Source organism: Vipera ursinii (assembly GCF_947247035.1).
Source record: "Vipera ursinii genome assembly, chromosome: 1".
NCBI classification, from domain to species: Eukaryota; Metazoa; Chordata; class Lepidosauria; order Squamata; family Viperidae; genus Vipera; species Vipera ursinii.
The window spans coordinates 1,081,957-1,101,558 of record NC_139512.1 but is presented as its reverse complement, the minus strand read 5'-3'; the positions used below and the strand labels follow the sequence as shown (position 1 = coordinate 1,101,558).

General features: G+C 38.2%; 2 protein-coding genes across 2 annotated transcripts in view; one reads left to right on the top strand and one right to left on the bottom strand.

Annotated features, from left to right (window-relative positions):
* RPL36 (ribosomal protein L36) overlaps positions 1-19,602 on the bottom strand; it is a 343,666-nt gene that overhangs the window by 57,776 nt on the left and 266,288 nt on the right. The gene's annotated exons all lie outside the window — the stretch shown is intronic.
* The window catches only part of INSR (insulin receptor), a 92,563-nt gene that overhangs the window by 20,782 nt on the left and 52,179 nt on the right, over positions 1-19,602 (top strand). Inside the window, exon 2 of the mRNA XM_083348849.1 lies at positions 4,457-5,005. Coding sequence (XP_083204975.1) covers positions 4,457-5,005 — 549 coding nt within the window. The remainder of the gene's footprint in view (positions 1-4,456; positions 5,006-19,602) is intronic.

The window sequence follows — 19,602 nt, the reverse complement described above, 5'->3', positions numbered from 1 at the left end:
ATGGTCTGGTACGCCCATCTCTTTAAGAACTTGCCACAGTTTGCTATGATCCACACAATCAAAGGCTTTAGCATAGTCAATGAAGCAGACGTTTTTCTGGAAGTCTCTAGCTTTCTCCATGATCCAGCATATGTTGGCAATTTGATCTCTAGTTCCTCTGCCTCTTCAAAATCCTTCCTGTACTTCTGGTAGTTCTCGATCCACATACTGCTGGAGTCTAGCTTGTAGGATTTTAAGCATAACTTTACTAGCATGAGAAATGAGTACAATGGTGCAATAGTTTGAACATTCTTTGGCACTGCTTTTCTTTGGAATTGGAATGTAAACTGATCTTTTCCAATCCTGTGGCCACTGTTGAGTTTTCCAAATTTGCTGGCAAATTGAGTGTAGCACTTTTACTGCATGGTCTTTTAAGATTTTGAATAGCTCAACTGGAATACTGTCACCTCCACTAGCTTTGTTGTTGCTCAGCTTTTCTAAGACCCACTTCACATTCTAGGATGTCTGGCTCGAGGTCAGTGACCACTTCATTGTGATTATCAGGGATGTTAAGCTCATTCTTGTATAGTTCTTCTGTGTAATTTTGCCACCTCTTCTTAATCTCTTCTGCCTCTGTTAGGTCCCTGCCATTTTGGTCCTTTATCATGCCCATTTTTGCATTAAACGTTCCCTTCATCTCTCCAATTTTCTTGAAAAGATCTTTGGTCCTCCCTCTTCTATTGTTTTCTTCTATTTCTTTGCATTGTTCATTTAAGAAGGCATTCTTATCTCTTCTAGCTATTCTCTGGAATTCTGCATTCAATTGGGCGTATCTTTCTTTTTCTCCCTTGCCTTTCGCTTCCCTCCTTTCCTCAGCTATTTGCAAAGCTTCCTCAGACAGCCATTTTGCTTTCTTGCATTTCTTTTTCTTTGGGATGGTTTTGGTTGCTACCTCTTGTACAATGTTGCGAATCTCTGTCCATAGTTCTTCAGACACTCTGTTTATCAAATCTAATTCCTTAAATCTATTTGTCACCTCTACTGTATATTCAACAGGGATATGATTTAATTCATACCTGAGTGGCCTAGTGCTTTTCCCTACTTTGTTCAGTTTAAGCCTAAACCTTGCAATGAGAAGCTCATGGTCTGAGCCACAGTCAGCTCCTGGTCTTGTTTTTACTGACTGTATAGAGCTTCTCCATCTTTGGCTGCAGAGCACATAGTCAATCTGATTTCTGTGTTGACCGTCTGGTGATGTCCATGTGTAGAGCCGTCTCTTGGGTTGTTGGAAAACAGTGTTTGCTATGCCTTTTAAAATACCTAAGGTAATAAATGTTTTATGGTAGTGCAAATGGCCTGGATATAGCAGGCTATTTCAGTTAGGGCAGTACATTAGAAGAAACAGATGCACTATGCTCTTTCATTCCACATTATCTGAGGCATTGAGGGAGAAGCAGAAATATGTTGATTTATTGAATTAAGTTGCTGGTGCTTTGTAAGTGAGGTTGGAGATTAAATTCCTTTGTAAATTTTAATATGGTTTTTATATTTAGAAATTGATAAGGACTCAGAATTCCATCCAAATACAGGACACTGGTTAGAGTTATTTTTTGTCAGGAAAAGAGTGGTATCCTCCTCTCTTGAAAAGTTTGCTCTCTGTGGCCATGTTCACAGAAGAAGTCCAAGTTTGCAAGCACACATGGAAGTTTCATGTTGTTTTATTTGTTTATTTATCATATTTGTATAGCTGCCCACCTCACATGAAAATGACTCTGGACAACGTACAGCACTTAATTAAAAAATCAATTTATTTAGAAATAAATATTAAAAAGGCACACAAAATAGGAGAAGATTATATTAAGCACAGTGATCATAGCTATTGCAAAATCTCCCTGGCCTGGATGACAAAGCCATGTCTTGAGGGATCTGTGGAATGTTGCGAGGGATTGGGCCAATCTTCTTTGGGAGGTGGGGGTCCTCAAGGTGAGTGTCATGGCAGAGAAGGCCCACTTCCTGGGACAGCCAGATGTAATTCCCTGGCAGACAGGACCCACAGCATACCTTTTTGGGCAGATCTGATGGAGCAGGCAGATGTAATTGAGTAAAGGTAATCCCTCAAGATAACCCAGTCCCATGCCATGAAGGGCTTTAAAGATCAAAAGCAGCACCTTGAATTGAGTCCAGAAACAAACTGGTAACCAGTGCAGATCAGTAAGCAGAGATGTAACGTGCCACTTTAGAGGCCCACGTAACTGCCCACGCCACTGCATTTTGTACCAACTGAAGCTTCCAGATATTCCTCAAGGGCAGCCCCACTTAGATTACATTATTGTTTGTTTCTTCCATCCCTTCTCCATCAGTCCATCCAATTTCTACATAGTGTATCTCATCTAAGAGATTCTTGCTATAAAGACATACAGTTATGTATATACACACAAAAATCATAGTTTAAAAAAGAAAGATAAAAACAGAATGAGCAATAAGGGTAAAATAATGTTTAAAAAAGGTAAAAGGGGCAAAGGGAATGCCCTCAAGTGACCAACTACCACCAGGTTTGCGTATCACTTTTAGACTCCCAGGAGTCTAAAATGTCTTGATGCTCTTCTGGAAAGCCAGAAGACTGGAGGCTTGCCTTATCTCTGGGGATAAAATATTTTATAAGGCAGCTGCAATGGCAAAGGAGGCTGTCTTCTTGGATCTCACCATTCAACATTTTCTGACCAATGGATTCCATAACATACTCTCCCTATCTGAGTGGGTGGAATGGGTCAGTACAATTGGGATGAGAATCACAGCATTACAGAAGTTCAAATGTGAGGCAGCAAGGGAATGAGTGCTAGTTAGCAGAGTCCGCTGATGTAGGAACGGGTAGGACTGATGCCCGATGCAAACCTACGTGAAGGCCATATTTAAATTTAAACAGTCAAATTTGGGGGAAAAATATGTACAATAAAATATTTAAAACGTAAGAAGCAGTATTTAAATTTTTTAAAAGGCAAGAGATGTTAAGAATTAATTAAAAGGTGTGGGGATCTGAATGTATCTTGATTTGTTATATTAGAACATCCAAATGACTTGAAACTGAAAGTTGTGATAAACTAGGAAATGGTGCTACGGTGTGTTCCTCAGAGACTTTGTAGGGAGGCTCACTCCCTCAGGGGAACTTCCTAGTACATGTACTTTAGTCTCCATCTAAAATTTGAAAGTATAAGCTGCCACAAACTACTAGCCTCTGCAGTGAGAATCAAGCCAAAAGGTTCATTCCTTTTTAAACAGTGTATGGTACATAGCACATCTACTGAAAATAAAGAAACAAGAATTATGTATTTTTGCATGATTTATAGTTAGCTGGTTTCATTTACAATATTGGGCACTGGCATATTACTGTATTGAAACTCTAAATCCCTGAGATGTTGGTTGTTATATTACTTGTTTGCTATGTTGTCTATCACAGAGTTAGCAGAGTGTAGTGAATTTAGTAATATCTTAAGTGTTACTACCTGACTTTACAAGAAAAATTGTAATTGAAGTTCAGGTAATCCTTGACTTATGACTGCTTATTTAATGACCACCTGTAGTTACAGCAACCTCATAGAGCAGGGGTGTCAAACTCAATTTCATTGAGGGCCGCATCAGCATTGCAATTGCCCTCAGGGGGCCGGGTGGGTATGGCCTGCTGGGTGGGCGTGGCCTGCTGGGTGGGCGTGGCTAGAGTGCGTATGGCCTACTGGGTGGGCGTGGCCAGCTCTACATCTTTGGCATCAAGGGTGCCTATGGGGGCCTGGGCAGGAGTGGGACAGACCTGAGGGTCTCTGGCAGGAGGAGGGTCTCTGGGCCAGGGCCAAGGCAGTGGGGGCCGTTCCCTCACTGTTTCCACGATGGCTTCGCGGGCCACGTGAAACCACTTCGCGGGCCGGATCCGGCCCCCGGGCCTTGTGTTTGACATGTCTGTCATAGAGGATGATTTATGGCTTGTAAAGCACTTCCAGGCGTCATAAGGTTCTGCCCCCCACCTCCACCCATGTGATCGCATAATTGCATTTCAGGCCCTTGGAATCAGGCTCACATTTTTACTTAGTTGCAGCTTTCCGTTATCCTATTACTGTAATTGGCTTTCTTTTTTATGCTGGTTTCCCTCTTTTTTGTCAATTTCCAGCAAAAAAATGCCCATTCAGGAGAATGGATTCGGACTTATGACAACATGATTTGCTTAACAACTACCATAAAAATGGTTGTAAGTTCAGATCCAATCATGTAGGTGCTTCAGCTTATGACTGTCATGACTTATGACCGAAATTCTGGTCCCATTTGTAGTCGTAAGACAAGGACTACCTGTACCTTGTCTTACAAAGAAGCCTTTAAATGAGTAAGTTTGGATGGGTGGTTAGTTGTAAAAATGACTGTAACATTGAAAACAGACAAATCAGTGGAATATTTGTCAGTTTGAAAATAATACTTTTTTCTTTCTTTCTTCCAGTTTGCCCAAGTATAGATATCCGGAATAACATGACCAATTTCAGCATGCTTGAGAATTGTACTGTGATTGAGGGACATTTGCAGATCTTGCTTTTGTTCAGAACTAAGGCTGAGGATTTTCGAGATCTCAGCTTTCCTAGGCTGTTGATGGTAACCGAATACATCTTGCTATTCCGGGTCTATGGTGTGGAGAGCTTCAGGAAGCTTTTCCCCAATCTTACTGTGATCCGTGGGACTCATCTCTTTTTCAACTATGCTTTGGTCATCTTTGAGATGGTTCATTTGAAAGAGATTGGCCTTTACAGCCTGATGAACATTACCCGAGGGTCCGTACGGATTGAGAAGAATCCTGAGCTCTGCTTTTTGTCAACCATTGACTGGTCTCGGATTTTGGACTCCGTGGAAGATAATTATATTGTTCGTAACAAAGAAAACAACGAGTGTGGAGATGTATGCCCAGGAATAATGCAAGGGAAAAGCACCTGTCCTCAAACTGTGGTCAATGGTGATTTCACTGAGCGTTGTTGGAGTCATGCCCATTGCCAGAGAGGTAAGTGACGAATAACAAAATTCAGGCTATTGCTATATGTCATTTCTTTTGAAAACAACTTGTTTTGTAAAATGTTTTCTTAGTGGTCTCCCAATCCCAGCTGTCTTTGCCACAATTCTAATCTCTTATTACCAGATACTGTATTTCTGCTCTACAGTTCCCTTCATCCTTCATCATGGGCCATGCTAGCTGGAGGCTGCTGCAAGTTATAGTTCCAACAATTTTTGGAATGCTATAAGTTGTGTGCTAATGATTATGCTAAATCTCTGAACCCTTTCCATCCTACTGCAAATGGATGTACTTCATCTGACTTTGAAGAAGAAATAATTGCATCCTGTGTGGGTAATATAGGATAAACATTCAGATTCTGTAGTTTTCTATCTTTAGCTGGAAGGATCATCTAATAAACCCTTGGAAACACCTTCATCTGAGATGTTGAAGAGTTGTAATAAATATCTTAAATGCTTGGGTTGATGAACAAATGTTATGACTAGCCCAGGGGTGGGCAACCTTGGTTCTTTTATGACTCATGGACTTCATTTTTAAAAATTTAAAAATTTTTCATTTTTATTACCATGCCACAGTGTCCTTTCCCCCAGTTTTAGCCCTGCATGTATCCACTGGGAAAACGATATCTATTCTGAAAGAATGAACATTCAGCCTCATTTGCCCACCTTATGTTTTTTGAGGTATTATCCTATGTATTTTGTTTCAATTTCTCTAGTGCAGGGGTCTCCAAACTTGGCAAGTTTAAGACTTGTGGACTTCAACTCCCAGAATTCCTCAGCCAGCCAATTCTGGAAGTTAAAGTCCTCAGGTCTTAAAGCTGCCAAGTTGCAGACCCCTGCACTAGTGTAAAGACAACCATATGCTGAATTCATGGAACAGGAAGAGGAAATGGTCTACAAAAAACCCCTGGAAGAATAGAGTGATTGAGTGAATTGTTTCTACTTGGAAACCACTTCTGGACTTTGTGCTTGAGGTGGAAAAAAATGATACTGTGATTTTTTTATTTTACTGCTTAGATTGATTTGTTGATATAGAAATGGCTTGTTCATGCTACTATAGAAATGTAAAAAGTTGAGGTTCGATGTTAATGCCTTATTTTACTGCAACAGAGGGAATCTGTTTCCCTTTTCTTCCCCCCTTTCCACATTTCTCTTTTTCCCCTTCCCCTACCTTTGTTTTCTATTATTTGCTCTTGTATCTTTGTATTGTATTGTATGCTATAAGTGGATAAAAATAATAAATTTAAGAGAATATTCACTGTATTCAGGGCATTGATCTTTGAAGTCTAGGTCTGTTGAGGAAGCTTTTGCCTTCTAGCACAAAAAGAGTTTCTAGCCCACATGATCTTAAATAGGCTTTCTTTGGTGAGTTTATAACTCTGGAAAGTCCATCTTTGGTGGGTTCATAACTTTGGAAAAATTTCTGCTTTTTCTACTGACTTGTTTTTTAGAAAGTGACAAAGTTCAGAGGTGTGTGTATGTGAGAAACAGTGCTTTGTATTGTTTACTTAGGTAGAAATATTACTTAGCAACTGTTTCCAGTGACTTCTTGTTCTTTTTCTAAATGTCCTGGGAATTTCTGTAATCATAGGCCAAGTTTTATTGTATATGCTACTTCCGTCTCCCACCCAGCCCTGTCCACTCACAGTATGAGAAACCAAACTTAATGATAGCACTAAATATTTGTGATATTTATTAATCCTTTTGAAGCATATGCAAATGTATCCTGTTACTGGTATCGGAGGAGGAAAAAGCATGTTTACTTTCACCATGAAAGTCAGATGAAGTACTTTCTAAGAGTTCTCAAGCAAACACTGGTTTGATGATGGAGAAGCCTCATTTGCTTTTTCCAGACCAGTACCTCTGTATTCACCTCCGTGTATACAGAAGTAGCTCATTTCTTTGTGTGCTTTCTGTTTCTGAATTAGGATATATTTGGATATATCAACGAAGGATGCCTTTCTCACGGATGTCATATACCACTAAGGATATATTCCAGGAGAAAATCAAGCCTTTGGTTGAAACTTCCCATTCCTGCTGAAAAGCAACTACCATTTCCAACTAATTGATCAAGGAGAATATTTGTAGCTCAGGGTTGAAATGAGGGGTCCTTGTGCTCTCTAAAAAGTTAATTTGTTTTCTTGCAGATGTTTCATTGTGCAGTTTTGGTTACATCATGTTACCTAATGAATAGGTAATGAAATGCCTGCAAGAAAACAACCAAGCTCAGAGAGCATCAAGGACCCATCACCTTACTAATCAATTCTATCCTATGTCGAAGATGCTTAGTCTTTATTTGAAGAATGGCACCTTTGGAAGACTGCTGTACTCAATACAGCATTTCTGATTTGTTTATCATAACAATCCAACAAGCTGAAAATTACTCTAAAAGTAAATTTCAAATTTTGACTTTGCATAATAGAAAACATAGCCTTGAATGTCAGAATACAGCCTTGGGTGAATTTTTATTCTTGCTTGTGAGCCAGGTATTCTATGAGCAATTCATAGTTTTGCAAGTTTTGGAAGCTAGAATGTGGGGAATGTGGAAGTGTGTGCTTTAATTCCTTTTTGCTGGTACATGTACTGTAATCCCAAATCTTGGCTTGGCATTAATATTTGGATTCATTCACAGTAATTTTTTTATGATAAAAAAGACTGAAAGCAATGAAGGAATTAGCATTATGGATGTTAATGTTTCATGTGAAGCTTTAGAAATAGTTGGTTTTATAAAAAAATAGAATATAAAGGAACATTTTACCATATATTCTGTATATGAAAGAGTAAGCTGCTTATCTTAAAAACTATTCCTAATTATTAAATGGAGTGGGGCGTGGTCCACTATAATTAAACAGAAGAAAACTTACTGGAGGAAAAGTGAACATAATAAAATCTAACAAAACTGGAAAAGAACGGGAACGAAACACTGATCAGCTTTTCGTTCTCTGTGTTGTATGTATGTACCCTATGTATACATGTATGTATGGTGAATCTGTGTGTATACACATATACAGACGTAGGGTACATACATACACACATACATATACAGATTGCTTTTAAATGAATCAATTTAATACTTTTGCTCTTTTCCATAGGAGGACAAGTGTATATATATCAGTGAAAACTGGTGTTCTATTGAGATTACACAATTTTAATATACGTTTATTGGGACCATCCTGAAAGGCAGCTTCAGGCTATCAGAAAGAATTATGGTTGCCTGTTTGTTAATGACAGTCTTTCTTGAATCATGTCCTTTTCATTCTGAAACTAATTAGCTAGTGTGCCAGTCTATTTTAAAGCTCAGTTCTAAGCATTACTTTTAATCTTTTAAAAAAAATTATCATATTTTTAATCTGCAGACTCCCAGCAAGCTAGCCTAATGTAGTATAAGGTAAAGGTTCCCCCGCACATGTGTGCTAGTCGTTTCCAACTCTAGGGGCCAGTGCTCATCTCCATTTCAAAGCCAAAGAGCCAGCGCTTGTCCGAGGACATCTCCGTGGTCATGTGGCCGGCATGACTAGACGCCAAAGGCGCACGGAACGCTGTTACCTTCCCACCGTAGTGGTCCCTATTTTTCTACTTGCATTTTTATGTGCTTTTGAACTGCTAGGTTGGCAGAAGCTGGGATGAGTAACAGGCGCTCACTCTGCTACGCGGCACTCGAGATTCGACCCGCCAAACTGCCGATCTTCTGATTGACAAGCTCAGCGTCCTAATCCACTGAGCCACCCCGCGTCCCTTAATGTAGTATACAATACAATAATTAATAAAGTTAATAAAACATATAATAAAAGCAATGCAATGAATTAACAATAAATCACATTTGTACCAAAAGAGTCATCAAATACAAGTCATAAATGTAAAGTATCAATCAAAAAGATGCAGCAGTTTTATAAAAACAGGTTTTCAAATTTCTTTCAAAAGTATTAAAAGAAGATGAAGCCTGTATCTCAAGCAATTCTATATTGAAAATGCCTCTGTTGAGAATGCTTTGGATCTGTTCTGTGAAGTACCTGAAGAGACCTGAATGGAACTCCTAACTCTTGAAATATTGTGGAAATCATTTAGTTAGGCAATATCCAAGTTGCATAAGAGAGTTATAAGTCAAAACTAGCACTTGATTTGGAAAATAATAGGAAGGCAGTAAAATATAAGCCAGAAGTGGTATTATATGTTCCAGCTAAGAAATAACAGAAACCTGGTCACTATATCCTGTTTTATTTATTATTGTTGTTGTTGTTCTAAACTTCTGGGAATTCTTGGGAGTCTGCTGCTACATAAATGAGAGGGGGAGGGGAGAGGAGGGGAGGGAGGAGAGGAGAGGAGGAAGGCATACTGTAGCCTCTGGCTTTACCTCAGAGTATCCCCAAGTAAAGTGCGTTACAGGAATCTCTTTGACAGATTACCATGACTTACAATGGGCAGATCAGAACTATTCACCAATGTCTGATAGTAAGTACAATAAATGCTTTAGAAGTTTCCCCTCAATTCCTCTCATTCAGGGGAATATAGCAGAGCAAGTAAAGTCCCACCAAAAAATAAAACAAAACAAAACAAATAAAATGATACTCTCAAATGGCTTCATATAGATATTGATGAGTATGAATATGTGAATAGAACCCTATGGAAGTTTGCCACCGAGAGGCTGCAGGGTCGCCAAAATTACCATTTGCACCTATGCCCTTCAGAGCAGGAGTGGAACTACAACAAAGCCATGCCTCTCATTTTCAAGTGGTTTCGGCAATTTAGTAAAATACTATAAGTGTTATCAAAGGCCAAGTGCTTGAGGAACACAAGCCATACATTCTCAACATATTGACCAACAAGGTGACCAAAATTGTTTCCATGTTACTCCTTGGTTTAAAAGCAGACTGAGAGAGCCCTAGATAATTAGGAGCATCAAGAGTTGCTAAATAACGTCTTCCTTTATGCTCACAAATAGGGAGGGGTTTAAGTACACTTCCCTCAATGGATACATCCCAGTCTGAACTACCCAGGACTGAGTTAGGTCCAGTCACCAAGTAATAGCTCAACCTTGTTCAAGCATCTTTTCCAAATACTCAAGAGAAACAAACAAATTGACAAATAGGACAAGTAAATACATTGACTATCTCCCTGTTGTCATAATTAATGATATCTTCCATATGACTGTTGATATGGCTGACTTTATCTGCAAAATATTTCACAGAACCTTCACAGATCATCCTCCAAGGACTCAAGAAGGACTTCTCCAATTTTTACAGTCTCTGTCAGCATCTGAACCATCCAGAATAGCTTCCTCTGGTGATTTTCTGCAGATGCAATGACAAAGGAGAAAAAAGCTCTCTCTTTTTTTTTACCCCCAATGCCAGAATGTAAGCTAGGCTTGGCCATAGTTACTTTGGATTTCCACTACTTTTGCTGTAGCCATCTGTCTGCCTACTTCATACAGTATTTTATAACTCCTTATACAAAGAAGATTTACACCTTGGTGGGAAGACAGAAATTGCTTAGGAGCCAAATAGTCTACAATCTAGACTGAGAACTGGAGATTTAAATCTTCCACCAAGGCCTCCAGCCAAACATTTGGTGCTGCAGAGGACAGATTCACCAGCAAATTTCTGGTAGATAGAAACTCAAAATCATCCCCTGTGCAAAGGTGGGATATACAGCATTAAATGTACTTTAATTAAAATGGTGAGCTGCCCATGTCAAAGGATTCAATTCTAGCTTCTCCAGCTATGGGGTGTTAATCATGATGCAGGAAGCCAGATGTGCCTCACTTGATGAGTACAGCAGGTATCAACTGTGACAGGACAGGGTAGTTATGGCAGCCATGAACTCTTGAGCAGATCTTAAGAGGCTGGCCTTTAATAAATTGCCCTCTAGTCAGGATCTCGGGACGTACAGTATCTCTTGCTGCATGAGCACCTTCTTCCCCCAAATAGCGTCAAAAGTCATTAATCATCTTTGTGTCTATGTGCCTAATTTCGAAATTTCAAATTGGTCTGATCTTTTTGGGATCAGCTTATTGCTCATCATGCTTCTTGTAGAAGAGGGATACTTGTATGTTTGTTGTATTTTTTTTGGATTGTTTGTTAATTTGTGATGTCACCACTTACATACTGTCTGCTGATATTAACGTTATGAATTTTAGAAATATTAGGAGTATAAAACATGGTAAGCAATATCTGTATGATGTATATATTCACATTGGAGGAGAGGATTCTGAAATGATATTAATAAATGTACCAAATTTTATGCAGCCCTCAAGTACATATATTTTTATATATGATAAGAGTATTTGGTTCTTGTTTGGGATAACCACGCAGGGCTTGAAGGACCATTTTATCCATTTAATTAATTATTTACCTCAATCACATAAGCTCTAGCATCAGTTACTGAAAAACTAGGCTCTGTAGCCAAGTAATCTCTCAGAGGAGTAGCTTGTGTTAGGCCTTTCAGCTGCTTTCCCCCCTCATTCTATAGTTTGTACTGTATCTGGCCGATAGTGCAAATTAACAATAGAGAGATTAATAATATGAATGATGTGCAATTCTCTGCTTCAGGGATGGTTTGGTGCATTCTTTATTCTGGTTTTCTTTGCAGCCTCTGCAGAATAGTGCCCATCACATACTTTTCTACTTATCCGAACATATATTTTATCACTCTAAGTTCCTCTTGCTTGTATTACAGCCTGTTATTCTGTAATTCTTGTGGAATGTTGGTTATGTGGTCATGCTGGAATCACTCAGCCACAATGTGAGGCTATGTAATTGTCAGCTATGAGAAAAACTATGGCTTTTCCTTCTTTAAACCTGTGAGGTGGAAGTTCTGAAATTATTTGGCATCTAGTTCCTTAACATATAGCCAGAACAAATGAGACAAATTTGATTTAGGAGTCTGGATTGGGCCCTACAAGTTGTCTCCAGTGCTAAAGCTTGGGATATACAGTAAGGGAAGAGGAAGGCTTTCAGATTAGGAGAACTGGTTGTTGTTGGGTTTTTTTTGAACAAATGAGTTGGAACTGTTCTTGTCTTATATACAGCAATAATAGTCAGAGAGGGACCCTAGATTGTTTCATGTTTTGCAGACAAGCTATCCCCCTTTATCCAAATAATAAGCATTTTTTTAACCAAAGTAGGCTAAGTCTGAGACCACATTTCTACCTATAAAAGTCACTCATAAATCACTTTGCTTTCTATTTCACAGTAACTTCCAGGAAGCCTTTAATTTCAAGGTAAGCTTCAGTAAATGGCTGGTTGGTAGCCATTCTTCAAGATTTCAGGCACAGATAGGTCTTTTTCATCACCTGCAATCAAAGTTTGCCTTAACTGGAAATATTGGGTATTGCACTGAGGCCTTCTTAACCGAAGGAGCCGTTCTTGGATTAGACGCCTGTGCACTAGAATGTAACCAAGTGATTAATGCTTCCAGTGTTATGGAAAAGAAATGTGGTTGGCATTTAGTAGACCCAGAGGGATTTTTAATTAGTTTTAAGATATGCAGTAGATTATTGATGGAGATTAATAAAAATAATTGTTGATGCTTATCATTTCTTCATGCATCCTTGCTTGCGACGTGGATCTTCTCAGCTAAAGCATTAAGATTGCCAGGAAGTTTATTCTAAAATGCCTCCAATTTTAGAAAAAAATGTTCCGTAACTGCTTGGCCTTAGGTCAGTTGTTAAATTGCATTAATAAAATCCTTGAGGGGGACGCTGATGTAGCTTTGGCTTCTGATTCTTGTGGCTTTCTGCTGCTGCCTTCTGTGTGCACATGATTCTTTTGGCAGCAGGATCCCAACACATACTCTACAGGTCCAGTTCAAGCAGAACAGACCAGATGTTGTTTTGGAACTGTGTCTAAACTCAAGTCAGATCCAAAGTATAAATGCAGCTCTTTGAGGATAAACATTGCTTAATGGATTTTTCAGAATGAGTTGAGGAAAAATGTGTGCAAACTGGAAGAATACAATGAGGAAATTTCTTCATTTCTCTTTCAAAAGCATAGAATTTTCACTTGTTACAGAACCATATGAGGAACATATGGAACTGTCATTCTCAAAAAAAGCTAAACTAAATTCAATGAAATAACTGCTGATATTTCAACTATTCTAACTCCCATGATTGCAGAGCCTTTCACTTGCTTGATTTTGCAATTGCACTGCATTGCATAAGAAAAGTCATTTATTTGTAAACTCTTAGTATTTTCCATAAAGACAGGTAGTCCTCGACTTACAGCCACAATTGGAACCAGAATTTCAGTTGCTAAGCAAGGCAGTTTTTAAGCACATTATGCCTGACTACTATCTTTTTTCCTACGGTTGTTAAGTGAGTCACAAGATTATTAAGTAATCCACAAGTTCGTTAAATGACTCTGGCTTCCCCCATGGACTTTGCTTGTTGGAATCCCGCTTGGAAGGTTGCAAATGATGATCACATGATTCTGAGATGGTGAAAGCCTCATAAATAGATGACAGCTAACAAGCAACTGAATTTTGATCACATGACTAGGGTTGCTGCGACAGTCATGTGTGAGAATCAGCCGTATACTACATTTTTCAGTGGTATTGTAACTTTGAACAGTCATTAAAGGAATGGTTGTAAATCAAGGACCACCTGTACTGTCTAAATACTTCATTGAATGCAATGCAGAAAATAGAATTGACATTTTCTGTTACAGACATGTAAGAGTCAACAATAGGGATAGATAACTGTTCAACATAGTATGCAGGTCTTCCCCAACCTGGGACTTTTTAGTTATTAAGACAGTCAGAATTCATATCAGGGTCTGCTGGCTAAGAGAGTTGTAATTCCAAAGCATCTGGAAGGTATCAGATTGAGGAAGGCTACAATAAGTTGTCCATATGCAGTTCATCTCAGTCTTTAATATTAATCCATAAATAAAAGAAAGTCTCTTATTTTGTGTTTGGAAACAATGTTTTAAGGATCCTCCATGGCCATTAAACAGAACCAGTCCTGGAGCAAAGGCACCTGTGTGGAATAAATATATTAGTTTGGGGAACTGCTATGTCTGAAGAATTGGCATCTCTTTTTGAGATATAATGAAAGGTTTGGAAAAGTTGCTGGCAGGGAGTTGCAGATTATTTTTCGCTTTAATAATCAAACCACTTAAAGCAGCCCAGTAAATTCTTGATTTACTTTTTAGCTTATGGAGCTAAGACTAGTTCATCTATTCTATTTTTACTTTTTCCTTCTCTTGAAATGAGAAGATTTTTTTGGGTAATCCAAGGAATGTATTTCTTTTGATTGTGCTTGTTTTATTCTTGCTTTGCTGTCCCTAGCTCGTTGAGCAATCAAGAAGATGATATTGCTAAATTATTTCATTCCCTTGTGCTTTGTGTTGTCCTGTTTTCAGTTTGTCTTGTGACAGAATTCAGTCTTAAAATGCAATTATTGTGTTAGTGTCCTGTGCAGACTGGCAAAATTCTGTGAATCTCTTTAAGGATGGTGTGTATTTTAAACAAACATTGTTTAAAGTGTTCAGGCCATTTTACTGTTTCTTGTTCATCACATTTAAGGGTTTAATTCTGAATTAAGTGCCTTTTAATAGAAGCTTGAATTGTCAGTTATGTATCTTGCACTTGAAAAGTGCGGAAACTTTGCTGAGACAATGAAATAACAATATGCTTATTAAGCTTCAAGATATTGCTAAGCATAGAGTGTTCACATTATGTTATGTTATATAATGTTCTATGATTATATTCTACCATTCCTTTAAGATATCAAATTGATACATACAATATAATATTCCTTTCTTCAGTTTTTCCCCATAACAGCAGTGGTGTTAGGCTAATGGAGAAGCTTAAATCAGTCAATGAGCTTCCATAGATTTCAACCTGAGACTTCATAATCTAACATCTTAATACAGGTAGTCCTCAATTTACAACCACAATTGCGCCCAAAATTTATGTTGTGAAATGATAAATTTGTTAAGTGGGTTTTGCTCCATTTTTTTTTACTTTTTTGCCACATTTGTTAAGCAAATTACTGCAGTTGTTAAATTAGTAACACATTTGTTAAGTAAATCTGGTTTCCCCATTGACTTTGCTTGTCAGACGTTCTCAAAAGAGGATCACATGACTCTGGGACACAGCAACCATCATAAATGTACATCCTAATGTAGAGCACGTGACCATGAGGATGCTACAGCGTTCATAAGTGTGAAAAATGGTCACAAGCAGTGGTGGGATTCAAATACCTGAACATCCGGTTCTCTGCGTGGTTGCAGGCTTGGGCCTCCGAGGCCTAGAATGGGCTTCCGGAAGTGACATCAATGTACTTTCTTTGGGGTGTTCTAGGCCTGGGAGACCTCCTGGCTTTGGAGGCCTAGAACAGACTTCCAGAAGCAGCATGGGTTCAGCCAGTTCTCCAAACTCAACAAAATTTAGCTACACCGGTGTGAACTGGCTGAATCCCACCACTGGTCACAAGTCACTTTTTTTTAGTGCCGTTGTAACTTCAGATGATCACTAAACGAACTGTTGCACTACCTGTACCATTTGATTATAATTTAAGAGGTTTCAAAGCAGTATGGAAGTTTTAAATGCTACTTTTTATTGGAAAAGGTTCAGAACAAAGTCCCATTTAAATCTTCACATTATATTGGTCTGTAGTTTTAAATTTGCTCAAATGTATTCATTTTTAATATCTCCTAAAACTTTTTAATTATTATTGGAATACTGATTTGTTTTTAATGCATTGAGATTTTTAAAATTTTCCTGTAATGGTTACTCTGTACTCTTTGAAATGATAAGAATTTTCCTGTTTCTTTATGAACACAAGACATTTTCTTCAAATCTTCCGATTTAGACATCAGCCACTTGATACCAAATATAAAACCTGGTTTTAAGAAAAGTTCATCGACAGTTGTGTGTTCAGATCTGATCATCCCAGTTGAAGAAGGCTATCAGTCAACTGGAATATGCATGGAAGGAGTTGCACAGTATTTCACAGTATAAGAACTCAGGCTGTGTAAATAAAAGTTCAATGAAGAGAAGTCAAGGTGGCAGCAGGGTCCTGGAGAAGAATCTATTAAGAAGTGATGTGATAGCTTGCTTCAGTTATGGAGAGAGTTAACTTAAACGATTTGAGCAAATGTATCTTTGCTATTTTACGTATGTGGTAAGTTTTGAATCAGTGGCCTTCAAACTAGAAGGAGTTTTGACGTTAACTTTATGAAGATCTTCTTGATAATATGACCATTGGACAACGCACACTTATTTTGTAATGCTCTACATCATTGGACACTTTTAAACAATTTGACTGAAGGCAGTTTGTCAGGGATGCCATATCTGCAGCCTTTACGCACTACAATAAAGTGACTTCTTTATGAGTTGAATAAGTGTTCACCGGTTCAAAGAGCTTTGTGGATAGCAATAGCAAAGCTCAGTTCACCAGCTTAACTTCTTTAAATTCTAAGGATACCCTCTAACTTCTTTCTAGTGCTAGTTGCTAGGTAAAGTTTAGCCTTCAGCCCATCATATGATGCTTCCTAGGGAGTGAATAGCAGGTGCAAACAAAGAACCACTGCCTATAAATCTGATTGTAAGAGAGATGCTGCCAAATAGCCATATCATTCTTTTTATTTTCACTACTATATTTATTTTCAATTTCATGTTTTGACATGGTTAGATTGGATATCTTGTCTGTACATCCTGGCATCTTATTCTCCACCAGCTGATTCTTATATTCCTGTCTTGAGAAATAAATGTTACCCCCTAACTTTGGATTTTCTTTGGCTGTCAGATATGTTGAGGACTGTGATGCCAAGTAGGTTCAAAGGCCATCTTGGCTACTGTGGGTCAGTTTGTTTTGAATATCAGTTCCAGAGCGCTGGCTTTTCCTTCCCTTTATTTTTAGCAGGGGAACTCTAAAGAAGCCAGCCTTCAAACATTGCTTAATTAGGTCGTGACAGAAGATTAGGCAGATGTTTTTCCTTTTGCCTGATACAAGGTTACATTCTTGTGAAGAGGCTCCATTAACATCAGCCTCTTCTTTTGATGACTTGGTGATGAACATGTGTGAGAAGAAAACTATTGGGCTTTCTTCCAGGACAATCTTGTCAATGTAACATTTTAATTCAGCTCTTCAGACAATAACCCGTGCTTTTGCAATTCCCTTTTATTGTTTACTTTAGGGTATGTGTATTCCCCCTGTGCAATTGCTTTGAGGAAATAATATTGTCTACATTTAGCAAGACAGTGTAAGAGAAGAGACAAGAGAAAATGGACATATACATTTCCCCCATCTATTATACTTGCATAAATCTATAGAGTTTGCAGTGAACTTGCAAATTACATAGTGGGTTCATAAGAACAAAAGTATGGTTAAAAAACAACAAAAAGAATGCCACATACCAAAGGGCAGACATGTCAAACTCGCGACGTCACGTGACATCGTGCGACATATCAGAGCTTTTTCTCCATTGCTGGCAATGGGGTGGGCACGGCTTCCACGTGACACATCTGGCCCGCAGGGCGGCAGTTTGACACCGCTGCCGAAGGGGATTTAGTTTATTAGAAATAAAACTGAAATTACACTCATTTAAAAAGAAAAATATTTGACATTTACCATTTCTAATATTTTGTTTTCTCAACATTAGTATGATGTAGACAACTCTTAGCTCTCTCTCCTAATTCAGTAGCCACGAAGGATTGTATAGAAGCCTTGCTTAAAAATTCTTTTAAGAATAAAGGCAATTTAATACAATGTAGTGTGTATTAGACTGTGGTATGACTTGGTTTAAAAGCTATGATTTCTAAGATAACTTCTGCTAATCCACTGCATGAAGTTTACTTTTGCATTTTTTTAAACCTTCAGACTATCTTCTTTCTCCGTCTTTCTCAGTCCATGGAAAAATAATATCATTCTATCTTGCTTGCCAGTTCTTAGTAGAGACCTGGACTAACATTTTGCTGCTGCACTACTATATTGTTATATACACTGTTATATTCTATATTACATTGGTATAGAATTGCGATGGGTGTTAGTATTTGCATCAGAGCATCTTGTTGTCGGTGTTGATTGCTTGACCTGAAATATTTCTGTGTTTAGAACTTTCTCCTTACTATTCCATTTCTTGACAAACTGATCATCAGATAAATATGATTGTTTTTGTGTCTATATGTGCATACTTTGATGTTTATCGGCTTTGCCATTATGCGTGGAATTCATGTTTTCAAATAACTTTAATAGATGGTAAATCAGATAACACCCTCCCCCCCTCCCAAGTCTTGATATGCTGCCTCATCATGATGGTGGAGGTATTCCTGGGAAGGATTAGAAAAGAATGCTGGGAATATACACCAAGAGTATGTACAGTGCTCCCTCCAGGGTCATTTAAGCATGAAGGTTATTCCGGCTGTCCAGTTAAGCAAGCAGGCATCTATATCAGAGAGCAATAACTTTTCTGAAATTTAATAAACTTTTATTTAAAAAATGCTGAAGGCAGATAAGCTCTTCATTAATAACGACAAAGGCATTTAATATTGTGTGGGAGAGGGAATGGTAAACTACTCCTATATTTTATCAAGTAAACTACATGGCCAGGCAATATAAAGTGACGAGATACAGAGCTAGATGATGAGCCTTTCAAGTCAGATGGCACTCTATGTGCTATTGAGGAAGAGCTGAGTTGTTTTTTTTCAGAGAACCAATGTTATTTATTATATGGCTAGTTTAAAGCCTTTGGGGCATCTCTTCATTGATGTTATCATGCAGGGAAAGAAAATCTGAACCAGAGGCAAAATTACTATGGAAACATGGAATGCAAGGGGCATGAGCATGGAACATCTTAATACAGCGAAAGATGAAATGAATAAATTACGCATTGACATCTGAGGCATCAGCAAATTAAAGTAGACTAGAATTGGACACTTTCAGTAAGAAGAAACATATTTTAGACATGAAAAACAAAGAAGGAATGGAATTGCTTTCATTTGTCAGGAAGGATGTAATAAAGATAATACTTGAGTACAATACAGTCAGTGAATATGTAATTAGACTTTGCATTCAGCCATTTAATATGGTAATTATTCAAGTTTTTGCTACAGCCAATGATACAGAATAAATGATATGAGTTTTATGGTCAAGTGCCATCAGAAATTGACAACATGCATGCAGGACATGTTGCTAATGTTTGGACTCTGGAATGCTACCAGTAAAGTTGGGAACAGTTAAGAAGAAAATATAGTGTAAAATATATGGATTAGGAAACCAGAACAAGGTAGAAGAATGACTTAGTTTCTGCAGATTCATTGATTTCTCCATTGCTAACACATTCTTCAGGCAATTCAAATGATGCTTATATCTATGGACATCATCAGTTGAAGCACACAGAAATTGACTATATTCCAGGCTGATTCTGAAACAGACTACAAACTCGTGCAAGTTTGAAGTCACCCTGAAGCAGAAGAACAAAGGCAGCTAGTTTTCATGATATGATCTTGAGCCCATTTCAAAAAGAACACCAGGAATTGCTTTGAAGTCCTGACCATCATTGTTAGGGAACCATAAGAACTATGGAATCAAATCAGATAAATGGTTAAAGATGAAAGTGAAAATAGACTGACAACACACACACCCAACCC